At 31.6% G+C, this 15114-nt stretch overlaps 1 protein-coding gene across 4 annotated transcripts in view; it reads left to right on the forward strand.

Moving 5' to 3' along the window:
* The window catches only part of LOC139523408 (cell adhesion molecule CEACAM1-like), a 35799-nt gene that overhangs the window by 18702 nt on the left and 1983 nt on the right, over positions 1 to 15114 (forward strand). For 2 of the 4 annotated variants that reach the window (XM_071317435.1, XM_071317437.1), the window contains 7 exons: positions 1829 to 2107; positions 3977 to 4090; positions 6590 to 6620; positions 6838 to 6914; positions 7865 to 7937; positions 9115 to 9179; positions 10604 to 10688. In XM_071317435.1, the coding sequence (XP_071173536.1) occupies positions 1829 to 2107; positions 3977 to 4090; positions 6590 to 6620; positions 6838 to 6914; positions 7865 to 7937; positions 9115 to 9179; positions 10604 to 10674 (710 nt within the window). In that variant the 3' untranslated portion in view covers positions 10675 to 10688. Of the gene's footprint in view, positions 1 to 1828; positions 2108 to 3976; positions 4091 to 6589; positions 6625 to 6837; positions 6915 to 7864; positions 7938 to 9114; positions 9180 to 10603; positions 10689 to 15114 lie in introns of those variants that run through there. The other 2 variants (XM_071317436.1, XR_011664607.1) reach the window with 2 other exon arrangements.

Here is a 15114-nt window from a genome sequence, read left to right on the forward strand (position 1 = left end):
TAGAAAAACAAATTATTTCTTCATCTTTATCCAAACCTCTGTCTTGGTTCCGTTTCATTGATGATGTTGACATGAAACGGATTGAATCCCAACAAAAACTGGATGATTTGATCAGACATGCAAACAACGCCCATCAGGCAATTAAATTTACGTATGAAATTTCTGCCTCTCAAATATCTTTCTTAGACACAACCACATCTATAAAGGACGGTGTCATATCAACAGACCTCTACTGAAAACCTACAGATAAACATCAGTACCTTTCTCTCCAAAGCTATCACCCCAAACACTGTACAAAAAGTATCCCGTACAGTCAAGTTATCAGAGTCAAGCGGATTTGCTCCTCTGAGGAGGCTGTCACTAAACGATTACAGGAATTTCGCGGATTTTTGACCGAACGAGGTTATAAGAAATTGGACATGAATAAGAGGTTTGCGCGTGCTAATAATATCAGCCGCAATGACCTGTTACAGTACAAACGAAAGAGGCGCAGCAAAATAGTCCCGTTTGTTCCATGCCAATTGGCAAATTATTGCCAAGCACCCAAAATTATCCAAGATCTTTCCCAATCCTTCTGTCTTTGCTTTTCGGAGACCAGCAAGTCTGAAAGACTTATTTGTAAGAGCTGATGTATCCTCAAACAAAAGCTGTTCAACTGCAGAATGGTGCAAATCATGTGATAACAGACGATTTCTGACTTGTCAACAAATACTAAATACTCAAACATTTATTTGCCACTCGACTGGGTCTGTGTACACTATATTTTGCAATGTAACTTGCAAAACCCAGAATGTTGTATACCTCCTTCATTGTCGATGTGGCATGCAGTATGTTTGGCGAGCCTGAGCAGCCATCCAACAAACGCATGAATGGTCATCGAACTACACTTGCAAGCCCGACCTACCCGTAAGTCGTCATTTGAGATCACATGGGCACACCCAAGCTGATCTCAAAAACCTTTCCATCACAATCATAGATCACAACGAGGGTTGGTCGAAGGTCGACAGAGTCGCTCGGGAAAGATTTTGGATAAGAAAGTTAAAGACAGTTTCCCCAGTGGGCATAAATAAAAAACATAGAATGAGTCACTCATTTTCCTGTCATCACTTTTGTTCCTACTATCACTTGTTTCCAGTAACTCCCGCTTCCGTACTGGATTTACAGTATGAAGATTTTAAAACATATCAAACCAGTCTAAATTACAGGGCTCCATTCATTTGGGATGGGTGTATAAATACGCAACCACGTTCAATTATTTTACCTTATTAAATAAAATTTTACTTATTGTTCTAATCATTATTAAACTGCTATTCGTCTGGAAGGCTTAAATATATAGTTGTTGTTGCAATTCCCCTACCGTTGTCAAATTTGAAATATTATACCAACCTGGATAGGTAAGGGCATTTTGTTTTATTTGGGGACTGCTATCCATGCAGTTGTTGTAACATCTTAACTGTCACCACCTTTGGAAATTTAGAGTTGTGCCAGTTCACATCGCAAATAACTATTTTTATTTTTGCATATATTTGCAGTCTTTGCGCCGTGTTTGGAAATTGTAAAATTGTACAGCGTCTCTGATGTTCGCTTAAAATGTTTTTATTGTATAAATTTCAAGATTTTGATAGTGTTTTAATTTGAAGAGATTGACATGATTCAGTGAACATCGTGCTATTACCGAAGAAGGATATCTGTTATCCGAAATAACTAAAAAAAATTCATTTTATAGTTATTTTATGGTGATGTTGTACCCTTTTTGACTTGTTATATATTATATATAATATATTTTATATATATAAATATGTTTTATGATTTAAAAAATAAAATGCAGGTAAACCTCGGAATGTCATATCAAACTTCAAGAATATTGAAACAAAAGTTAACGGAACTGAAGATATAGTAATGCAGATAGTTGCCTTCCCGAAGCCAAGTGTAGCATGGATTCGTTCCACTGGATTCATTTGGATGGTTCAAAAAGATAGATATGATTACAGATATAGAATATATTCCTCTATACATATTAACTCGAAAAATGACTTTGGTGAATATGGAATACATGTATGCAATAGATTCGGATGCATTGTAGAAAATATAACCATAACATTTGAAGGTATACTATTACAATGCAACAATTTCATTATTATTCCATTATCTACACAAATATTATTCTTGTTCTTCTTTTTGCTTTTGTTCGGTGCGATTACATTGCCCGAATATTTAGTATAGAATAAAAGAAACGTGTCAAAGAGACAACAACCAGAGAGCAGAAAACAACTAAAGGTCACCTTTAGGGGTCTATGTATGAATGATTTCAATTAAAACTTCTGTTGATTTTTTTATGCAGAAAATGTTTTACCAAATGAGAATTTGCATAGTATTTTTAATGATCTGAAGTTTGTAAATGAATCCATTGTCGGAAATCTAAAAAGAAGTTTGCGTTGTATCAGTTTACATCTTATAAATATACTTGCCAATCAATGAATGGGGAGATAAATTTTACTTTCTCAAGTATGGTTTAAAATACATATATTATTATTGTTATTTCAACTGATAGGGCGGAGCTTATGTTTTAGTTTGCATAAGGACAGTCTAATTGAAGATGTTTGTGATAAGGATAATTGCCGGTATAATTATTATTGAATTCCAATCACTTATCAGTGTTACCAACCCCATAAACAAAAGAAGTGAGTGTATACGGGACGAATAACTGGACACTTCATTGATGAGTATATCCAAAACACCTGTCTATAGATGGACTGATTTGAAATGAGCGAACTTCTTACACCCCGCCCAGTCAAGTGAAATAAATCAAGTAATACAATGCCAATTAGTTTCTTATATAAATGACACCGTTGATTTATTGATATCTTTTAAGTACTAGTATTTATCTATCATTTTCACAACCATAATCGCGAAAGTTTCATAAACAAGTATCATATCATATGATAATAAATGTTCATATTATTAAGTGTATCCGATGTCACATTTGATTTGACCTGACCTGACCTAACTATTCTGCTTTCGATGGATTTTGTTTTTATTTCTGAGCAAGTAACAGTTATATCTTATCGTACCACAGTATTTGCATTATCAGTTAAATCAATACATTACATGTATATAAATATTATTTACATTATGCCAATACGATGCATTTTTTTTATTTGTTGTGTGTTGTTTATATGTTAAATCAACGATTAATGCAATGCTTGAATAAAAGCTGATAATTGATTTAGAATGGGAAAACTAATGATGACATCTATCTAATTATTTGTGTTTATAATTTTGATACGCAGTTCACATGTCAATTGATTCATAAGGGAAAAAATAAGGTAAATGTTTCGACACTTTCAATAATATTTTGCATTGCTTTTATTAAAAATAAAGACACTTTATTGCTTGTCAATCTCATAGTAAAATAAAAATAGTTAAATATCAAATTAGAAATATATTTTGGTTGAACAAATTTTGAACTAAATGCTTGTTACAATATCGTTTCTAATTAGAAAAAGGGATGTTTGATGTTTTGCATCGAACTTAATTTTCAAAATGTATATCAATGTTAAATAATAGCGGCTTTAAGCTTGGTAATACTGAAAATATTCAGGAAAGAGCTGACAAACGTTAGAGACTTCAGTATCTGACTTGATCAGTTACTATTTGATAATTACAATCGCAATGCAATGAAAGTATAGAATGTCAGTTAAAGCGTATCACAGACTGAAAATAAAGTTTATAAATAACTAGTACAAAAACCCATGAACACAAATGAAGCCATTTTGGATACTGTGTCAATTTGATATAAACGGATTTATTTAGAGGTAATGCATTTGATTATATCAAAGCAACGAAAAACAACATGCAAATAATATCATAAAAATACTCATCTACAAAAGATTAGCAATGGAAATCATATTATACAAAATACATTAAATTGAATCACTCTAACATATAATTTTTTATCGCTTTGTATGTCCAAAAGATGAAGTTGGAGCGGTCACAAATGAATACCCAAGGATTTTTGCAGCAGGAATTACAACTTTGGTGATTGGTTTAATAGTCTTAATTCCCGGAACGATTTTCGTTATTTGCAAATGTGAGCTATGTGTTTTATTACAACCATTGCATTAACATAGTTAAAGTGCTTCAACATTGTTGCTACTCCGATGTATATTTATGCATTCCAAATTGTCGTTTGTTTTAGAAAATTGTATCATATTGAAATGTTTCAGATTACTCTATGTCCCGTAAAAATAAATTGTTGCTTGCTTGTTCTTTTCTGGTATTTATCTGTGCGATAATATCAGATTATTACATGGCATTTTTCATATCGCATGTATTATCAGCTCTAGGTTCAATATCAACCCAAGAGCCGCATGGGGGTTGATATTGACCGAGGGCTGATTATACATGCGATATGAAAAATGACATGTTATGATCTTTTTATCATATGCTTCAACAATGGAGAAAAATAACAGATTCATATATTGATCCTTTTACGTTGTTCCCAAATAGAAGTTCAAAGAGTGAAAATTTCACGGACGTCGGACCCCAAATATAGTACATTCGATATGAAATCTTTCTTACATATGCCTCAACAGAGAAGAAACATATTTTGATATGGACGAATCGACAAAAATATACATAATGAACACTGTTTGGAAAAGTAAACTTTTTTAAAGTAAATTTCTAAATTATGTTTGAAACTTTTAAAAATGCATTCATTTAATTATTTGTTTGTTAGTTGTTTTTTTGTTTTTTGTTTTGTTTTCATTATTTTACACAATATACATCTTTCCAGTACCCAAATAATTGTTTTGTATACTACTTTGTAATGTTTTTCATAGAAAACGTATTATTGAGGTGTATTTTCCGGAATTTGCCGAGTATCACCGTAATGCCATGCGATAACGTGACGGAAAGGCATGTGATAACAATCGAAGCATGTGATAAACTTTTCATATCAGTCCGCTAAGCACCAATTCGACAAAATATGGAATTTACGTTAATATAATGCTATTATCATACAGTAAAAATCATGTTATTTAGTTTAAGTATATGATAAAAACGTTTATCATATATTTCGTACTTGTTATTGTGATTTTAAATTTAAGATAAAGATATAAACTTTAGACTTGTAGTGCAGCATTGTATCACACCTCCCGTATCACACTCCCTGTATGTGATACAGGAGGTGTTTTCAATTTGGGGATATTTTGTATGATTTTTGGTCCGTCAAATAAAACTAACTTTTAATATTCAATCTTTAAAGGTATACGTCATAAATTCGTATTCCTATGTTTTTTTACGCGTCGATGCAAATCAACCAAAAAGACATTTCTTATCATGCATGTAACGTTTTGAATGTTGATTTATACTGGTAAATTTCATCACAGATTAAATGAATGGATCTTTAAGTAGATACCAAAAAGACAGGTAAAAGAGAGGCGAAAGATACCAAGGGATAATTTAACATATTCATTCAATTTATTGCAAAAAAAATGCAATTCAAGTAAAAAAAAGATGAATCTTACTTGATTGGAAGCACTTGACATGCAAGTTGAAATATAGCTTAGATATGTTTCCACAAACTTACAGATTTGTTAGATACACAATGTACCTTGTTAAAATCCAAATATATATAACCTCAGGGTACTAAAATGATGCCTTATACCTTCACTTGTTTACATAAGTCCTCATATCCTTCATGTTAAGTGAATCATTAACGGAATTTGATTATGTTAAACCTTATTTGTTTTAAGTTTTGTTTTATTCATGATTTGTGATTCCTTAACTTATAGCTTTCGTCGTTCTAAGTAATGGTTTATTTCGATATGTGCATTGTTTCAATCAAAATCAGTAACACAGGTTTGCTTTGCTGTTCGACCTGAACATGTTTGTAAAGATTCAAATCTCTGATTAGGTGAAAAGTATTGTTATCAACGTAGAACTCTTCACAAACATGTTCTGAGCAAATGTTACCCTGTATGATCAATCTTAATTGTCTTCTTAAGCTGACTATTTATATTTTCACCAACAAATATTTTTTTTATCTAAACGTAGACAAAACAATTTTGCGTAAATATTATTATTCTTATGTGATAATCATTGAGTGTTGTTTATGCCAACGTGTGATGCGACAGTTGCTATAAGTGACAAAGAAATGCATATTATTCCGGAGTATGTTTTGCTTTAATTATTTTGTGGTTCAGTATTTTGTGTCTGCGATGCATTTTCGATTATTGGTTGTTCGTAGTTTCATTGGTCATGGTGTTACTTCAAAGGATGTGTTTTGTTAGCACAACTACCACACTAACAGGCCAGTATTACTATTAAAAAGTATAATATGACCTTCATTTTATTCAAACATATAGCTTTTTAGATCTGTTTTCATTTGCAATTTTCACTCAATCCTTGGTTTGTTTTGGTGTATTTTGCATACTGCTATGTCTGGTTGAATGTTTAGCAATGTCGTCGTGTCAGTTTTTTTCTACCCTTGAGTTGGAATGTCGCTGTAGTAACTCTCGCAACATTTTACAACGTATTAAGAAAGTTTTTTATTAAAAGTATTCATGTATCTTTCTATGTATTTCAGGTTTGAGGACCATACAAAAATTATCAGCTGCGTAGGTATTATGAATACATTTACTTAGGATTTATATTCAAATACGATATCGCCCAAAGCATAAACATGCAAATATGAATTAGCATGCGTCATAAACAATTGTCAACTTTACCATATTTTCAATAATTTACTACTATCATACTGGATGTTATAGCCAATCATGATACTAATTTTCTATATCGATCAAACACTAACAAATTTTTCGTCTTTTCTTACAGATCTGATGAATATATAGAAGTACACAGAAGCAATCCGGCGGTTGCAGAACCATATTCCACATTGCAGTCTCAATCAGGTATGCCTCATAAATAAATATTGCATTCACGACATTAAAGACCAGATGATACTTTGCTAGTTCAATGCTATATATATCTAGTGTTCTATTTTGATTCGAGTGCAACTGTCGAATCTCAAGTAGAATGAATGCTCATACAACATACAAAGTCAATTTTCATTGATCACGAATAACAGCTGATACTAAATCACTATCTACCTATTTAAATAAAAAAAAAATCATATTTCAGCATATTCAAACAATTGGGATCACATTCATCCACAGAGGACTAGATTTGAATCAAAATCGAAATAGTGTTTTAGATCATCAAACAAATATTTTTATCCCCAGTAGAGCAGTTTTTACAATCAGCTGTTTTTGTCATATGTAACATAAACCAGGTACAATAAAGTCGGAATATTCAATTTACCTACCTTTAATGACTGCAATAATCATATCATATAGTTCGATTGAAATTTGATCATCAAATTAAAAGATACAAGCAGAATTTGAAACTTTTATGCTCTTTTTTTGAACGATAGTTTTATTTTCGAAATTAATTATAAGGAAGCTATCATAATGAAAATCAAAAGTTAACAAAGGGAGGCATATTCTAAAAACTTCATTGGCTTGAGATAACGACTGGTCGTATAAAGAAACGGACAAATTACCACAAGCCTCTTAATACCGTCTAATAAGTAGGTGTTTTGAATTTATCTTATGTGCATTTTCTATTAAGAAATTTGATATGAAATGATTACAACTTTTCGTTACTTCTGCGTAATCTTCCCTGGTATGCAAAGGTCGTTAGATCATCATAAAGATAACCGCTTCACAAACGAATTTCCAAACATCCGCTTTATGAAATCCAAGGTTTACTTTGTTCATTATTATTTTAAAAAGAAAGCGTTCAGATATACAACGAGTATGAACTATCGGGGGATAAACTTTTTTAAATCTATATTCAACAGAATCAAGACATCTTCAAGAGCCAGAATCAAGATCTCTTCAAGAGCCAGAATCAAGATCTCTTCAAGAGCCCAGGTAATTATCAATGTATGTGATAAACTTGCTAGGACCTTCTTATGGTGAATTCATCACACACAACAAATATATATATGCGTCCAATATAACCATGTAATTTGTAACTTGCCTCCACGACAAACTTTAGTTATTGAACGCACTGACAAAAATCCTAGAATATAAACACGGGAATATGATTTGCCGTTACAAAGTAAAATAACAAAAAATATCGAAATCATAGGAAAGTTGTAAACGGAACATCCTTTAACAAATGGCAAAATTAAAAAGCCAAATACATCAAATGAATAGAAAACAACTATCATATTTTTCACTGATGTTTAACATAAATTATTACCCCAATCATGAACTGTATAGTTTTCTTCAATACACTTTTCAATCTGTTTGTACGTCTATTTGTCTTGTAGTTATAGCGTCTGTCAATTCGACCATTACTTTGGTGCACATAACGTAGTCGTCTCTTTATATAACATTAATATTGTACAACTGTCTAGAATGATGAAATGTACAGTTGTATCGTACGCGTCTTAACAAGTTTCTGATCTTCCTTGAAAAATTTCTTCCGACTGTGGTGATACGGGAATCTATTTTTGCAAACGGGGACTATTAAGTTTTGAGTCGGTTTGTCTTCTTGATTCGGTATAGTGGACTGTATTATCATCTTGATCTTTAATACCATGATAACATGAAATATTCAATTATCTGCTAATATCATTATGGATGAACATTGAATCGTTTTTTAACACACTTGCACGATCTGTTTTCTTCATATTCGCGTCAATTTACTATTAACAAACATTCTTCTTTGATATTTGGTCTTGCACTTTGTAAATTTGGTTGTTCCATGTAAACTCGGTTCAAATCTACCAAAGCGTCGCAATCTATGAAACGCTACTTTCAAAAGGTACATGCATTAACGCAACCGACATTGATGAGTTTTCAGTAATATATACCATTATTCGTCTGTTTTAGATTTATTTGATTTTGCGTTTGAACTTTGTAAATGTCAAGTTGCTATTTGTAAGGAGACCTCTTCCAATTCTGTCCTGGTTGACCATACTTGGATTCTCATTATTCCCATATATCATGTGCATCTGTTTGTTTTAAGTTTTGATGTCATTCATTTTGTCTTCTTCATCTTGAATTTATGTTTTCAATATTTGACCACTATACTTAACAGTAATGATACATATGAAGAATGTGGAATGACAACTGCGGTGGATATCTACCAAAACGTTAAAGAAGGTGAGTAATTACTTGATTCGAAAATAAAAGATTTAAAGAAGAGCAATACATGTATTATTATATAATTCATTTGTAATATTTTGATTTCTTTTCTATTATTGATTTCGACGGTTTCTTTTATTAATAGATGTCCGTTTAGTTATGTCATATTCGACGCACATTATGATAGCATAAACTGTTTAACATGTTTAATAAGTTAATTATTTACAAGTTAAGGGTTTCACTTGTATATTTCGAACACAAAACAATCACGTTGTTTAAAAATCATACTACCCACTTACGCAACAATTCTAACAAAACTCCCCATGAAGATTAACAAACCATGACATGTCAACGAAGAAAACATTGTTCAGGTTGTTTGGCTTGGTACAGGCATAACATGCAGAAAAGACAAACACATTTTATGAGCGCACTACGACTCTTTTTTGCCTGTAGAAAAAGTAAAACTTACAATGAAAATGTACTAACAAGTTACCAATTAAGGGCATGAGATACAGCTACAGGAGAGATAATGACATTGCCAACATAACTGTTATTTTTTGCGACACCAAACTGAAATATCTGGAAAAGATATTTTCGACTTACTTTGATCATTTGCTCGCAAATGAGTACACCGACCCCTTTGAGTACAGAAGTTGTACCGATTTTAAGGAAAAACATCACCAGTGATTTTTTAAAACTTTGCAAAGAATTTATAAACAAAATTATACCTTACTAGTGTAAAACAGATATTTCAAATCTATTTGCATAAATCCGCGTATGTTTATCGTTGGAAACAAGTTATGTGTGTCTGTCAAATAAAAAAAATATGTCATAGAAAGTGAATATTTAATGGATAGTAAAAAATCCATCGATCCCAATTATCTTTAAATTTAGCACATGGAGGTATAGTGCTTTTATATATTTTGAATTGACTTTGTAAGCACAGTTTACGTTTAAAGAGATCGTACGCGAGGGATCAAAATTGTATCGTATGACCTTACATGCACCCGAATGCATCAACACGAAAAGATGGGTGTGCATGTTTTTTTCAAGCATTGCCAAAACATGGTCGATACAACTAAGAGTGAAAGCCATGCTGGCGTTTAATTGCATGATATTTTCATGTTTATTACATTTAGACTAGCAGTTATAAATAACAATGCAGGTATACACAACTCAGGCAGACCACATGTACATTTTATCCTGTTTGAACTTAACTCATTCCCATTTTTTTTATCTACATTAATTATCTAAACCTTTTCAAACTTCAACTTCTTAAAACACTTCAATAAATGCACAAGCGTTTCATTGACTTGTACATAAAAATAATAACAATAAATACACTCAATTATTTAAAAAAAAATTAAATGTTAAAATGTTCATAACACTTTACCAATGAAGTGAATTGTATGGCATCACCATATGGATCAAAATATTTTCAGACCAGGGAAAGAGAATAAAACAACAACCAATTGATGAGTGCTGTTCACTAGCTAGAGATACTGAGATTTGATAAATACATTTTACGTATGTCAACATTTAAAATATATATGTGATCATATGTGTCCTTCCAGGTGAATTGTATATTATTGTGTGTGTGTATAAAAAAATATCTCAGCGAAGTTTGAATAGTCACCGTGTAGAACGCCACATGCGGGGTGTCGGCTATGTTTGACACGGGGTGGCAATTTCGAAGCGAAGAAAAACTGTCAAAGTAAGTTTAAGTATCAAAATGTCTTTATTTAGAATTCTTAGTACCATATAATGTACTGCCCGGAAGGATTTTACCGAAGCCACCAACAGTCAAACTCTATTATTGGTATCAAAGGTCTTCATCAGGTTCCTCTCAAACGTGTGACCAGGCATTAGTTTATGTTATGTGTTGATGGTTTTGAAGATGGAAAAAAATCAAGGAAAGAAAAACAGTCCTAGAAGACCAGAAAAATACAAAGCAAACACTTATTGGAAGTAGACAAGTTTTTGGAACCTTTTCTTTGTCAAAGAGCACATGAGGCGCCTACATATTTAGGTTTTCGATTTAAAGGCCGTAAAGAGCTCGCTATCCGCCAAAAATTTGGTCTTTAAAAGTTTTAAGGAAAGGCGGTTGACAATTGGCATCAATCGAGATTGGTGTTTGTGATCAATGATTCAGCTAACGGAACTTTGTGGAAATTGCCTTTTTCGTATCAATTCGGTTCTTTCTAGTGCCAGTGACATATTTGAAACAAACTCCCATTATGTTAATGAAAGCACAGTAAACATTTTGTATCAACGAAACCATGTCAGCCGCTTGGAACATGATGAAATGGTTCAATGTTAGAACCAATATATCTTACACAGAGGTAGGACGTTAGGATACTAAGTATCAAAGTCCATGGCGATGAATTCTGATAGTATCTTACAATTTGGAACTGCAAAACTTATTTCTTCGTCTTGAGGGTTGACCATTCTGCGCTTACATAAGCTTTCTGACATATGTTCAATTTTGTTTGGTCCACCTATCAAATTTACCATTTGGATCAAAATTAGGAAATCAGCAGCCAAATTTATTTTTTTCTCAAGATTTTGAATCGCTGTTTTGAATTAGACAAGAACAGAAGTGTCATCGTCTGCAGGTTTCCTCAGAGCTGTATTGCCATTTGTTGATAAAGATGCCGGTGAGTGTTTCATTGACGAAAGTAACCGAATTCTTTTTGGAGCGAGAGCTTTTTGCGGTATGTACGTCCGCTTTTGATACATGTAGGAGCCTGATGATGAATTTTGGAAGAATTTGACTGTTGGTGGCTTAGGCAAAATCTTATATGGAGGTCTGCTCTGTGATTTTCCACTATGTTTCGGTGCATTGAGCCACATCAGTGACTTTTTCTGACCGTGATAGTAACTGAAAAGGAAAAGAAATCTTCTTCCACCTGTAAACAAATTATTTTTAGTCATTTTTTACTATTTATGAAATCAAAAGCACATGTCTTATATGACTAAAACAGACAAAATGAAACACTTTTAGTTTTTATTTGTTATTATAATATAGTAGTTGTGTTTGAACTAAAAATGATCCGACAAAAGACAAATTTACACGATCATATGTAAATATATTCGTTTTTAATTGAAAGCCTCTACCCCTTGAGATGCAAAATATGACACCCCGAGCCACACTTTATATTTTGATGAAAAGCTATTTTTAAAACCAATTAATTTTAAGCATGAAGATGGTATTTTATCAAATTCTATAATAGGAACTCAATTATAAATAAATGATGCAGAGGGAAGTCGTCTAAAGTAGTTTTTTATCCAGAAATTTGCATATGAAGCCTCAAAATCTGCAACACGGAAAACTAAGGAGAGGTGTTCGAGAAAACAGAGCAATGAAAACGAATGATTTTGCTTGCAGGAAATATATTGTGTTACAGTTCCTTCCGTGCAGTACATAATATGGTACTAAGTAATTATCAAAAGTACCAGGATTATAAGAATTCTAAATAATGAAATTTTGATACTTGAACTTACTTTGACAGATTCTCTTCGCTTCGAAATTACCACCCCGTGTCAAACATAGCCGACACCCCGCATGTGGCGTTCTACACGGTGATAGTTGAAATAGAATATAAAGTTGATATCACATGGTGTTAACGTTAAAACTTTTTTTCTTGAGCAAAAATGTTGAATAATGGAAGAAAAATAAAGATAATAAAAGATACATCAACAGATAAAAAAGCAAAATGGATATGGGAAGATGGCGAAAGACATGGATCATTCGCCAAAAAATTGACAAAAATTTTAACGGTTTTTGGTAAAAAAAATATTTCGTGGAATGGTGTGTAAAAATTCTCTTTGTAATGTTTTCCGAACTTTTTCATTTATCCACCTGGAAAGTACATTTCAATGAATTTTGTTAATTATGAAATTAATTGAATACAAAGAGACACAAGAATCAATATAATTTTCGAATGTTTCCCTGTATGAACATGTTTAGTAATGAAGAAATTCAAACAATGTCCGTTAGGTCAATGTTTCATCTACATAAAATGAAACGCCTTCTTAATTGTTTGCACCATTTCATCATTCGTTTGTCTTTATGTGGGGAATTTTGTTAAATTTCATAATGTCTTTTAAAAAGATTTATTGTATCTAATGTAAATTGTGTATATCCATTTGTACATTTGTAAATTAGATTAAAAATAGAGATATTTTTGACTTATGTGAGAAATATTTTGAATTATTAAAGTATATTTTAAAGACAAATTGAACAAAAGCCCCGATTCTTTAAAAATGCGTTATTTACGAGACCAATCAATGTACCATCAAAACGCTTACCAAACAACACGTTCAGTAAGAAGCCATTGCAACTAGATGCATCTTAGGAGATATTGAATCTGCATGCAAAAACTATTTGAAGTAGATAAAGACTAACACACCATAGATCCCAAATAGGAAAATTGAAGATTTCAGAAGGGCGAAAGATACAACCGGACTTTTTTTCCAATTTTAATACATTTTATATAAATGTGTGTTGAAATCATTGAATAATTTCGTCGTGATATTTAATTTGAAAAACGAATTGTCCAGTATATTGATTGCTATTGTTAATCCAAAATCACCAAATTAATTAGTTCTTAGACAACTTAGACAACGCTAACCGGTTAACAAGCTTTTTTAATTTTAATAGATTTAATATAAATGTGTATTGAAATCATTGAATAATGTTGTTCTATTTTAAACAAAAATATCGTCGTGGTAAATAATTTGGTAGATGAGTTTTCCAGTATATTGCTATTGTTAATAAAAAAAAACCCAACATAACGTTAATTAGAACTTAAAAAACTTTTCCATCACCTCGAGCAAGATCTGAATTAAACATGATTACTATACATGGGTTACACAGTTTTTAAAACAGTAATACGATTTAATTTTACAACGTACTTCATTGTATTTTTGATCTAATTATGTGTAGATATTCATCGGAATGTGCAACCCCATCGTGAAAGGCTTTGCCATACTTTGAATGAAATGACTACTTAAAAATTGTGAAACTCAAATCATAGTGAATGTAAATAATCTATACTTGATGGTACGAGTAACACGCTGAATCATTTTAAATTCAAACAATCCACATTACATTTGTTAAATCAAGAGAAAATGAAGGAGTCATCGGTTTCAGATATTTTCAAAAGGTTTGTTTATTTTTTTAAACTAAAATTATTACAAAATCCATAGTAATACGGTAGTACTAGATTTTAAAAAAGTCAAACTTCGCGAGGAATCCTTACAGACAAGTCATACAACGCTAGTATAAATAAATGAAGTTGCCATAAACAGACCAATGTTCTGGTCTGTATTGTATTGTAAATTGATCAAGTGATATATGTTATATGACATCATCTAGAGCCACGTTCATGTTTTACTCACTTGACTACTTGATGATCGTACAAAATTGTGTTCTTGAAAATAATATCGATTCAAATCCAAACATATCGAACACTTTAAAGTAAAATAGTTCATGTAGTTTGTAAAGATGTTTATTTATCTACTAGTATAATTATATGTAAATTTTTAAGTTGAGAATCAGCAGCAACTATTTCAAAACATGTAAACTACAATCATACACTTATTGTATACTATTAGTTGATTCACATCTTTTGGAACCAAAATACGCCTTTCTTGTTTTTTTTAATTATATCTACTAATTATGAAAATTATGTTTTCTCTGCTTCTGGTTTGTTCTAAACTTTATCAATTGTCATAAAAATATAAGTGCTACAAAATAGAATAAAAATAATTGATACCAAGAAACTGACCTAATCCAAAGTGCTGATTGGCGGTACATGTATATATAATTTGAGTTTTTACCTAATGCATCAATATTTACCTGCATGTAGTTGTACAAACAAAAAATGTTTCAAAATAAGAAATAAATAAATGATTAAAATTTGTATTGTATGAGTAATTTATCCTGAAC

This window comes from Mytilus edulis, chromosome 5 (assembly GCF_963676685.1).
Source record: "Mytilus edulis chromosome 5, xbMytEdul2.2, whole genome shotgun sequence".
In the NCBI taxonomy this organism is placed as follows: domain Eukaryota; kingdom Metazoa; phylum Mollusca; class Bivalvia; order Mytilida; family Mytilidae; genus Mytilus; species Mytilus edulis.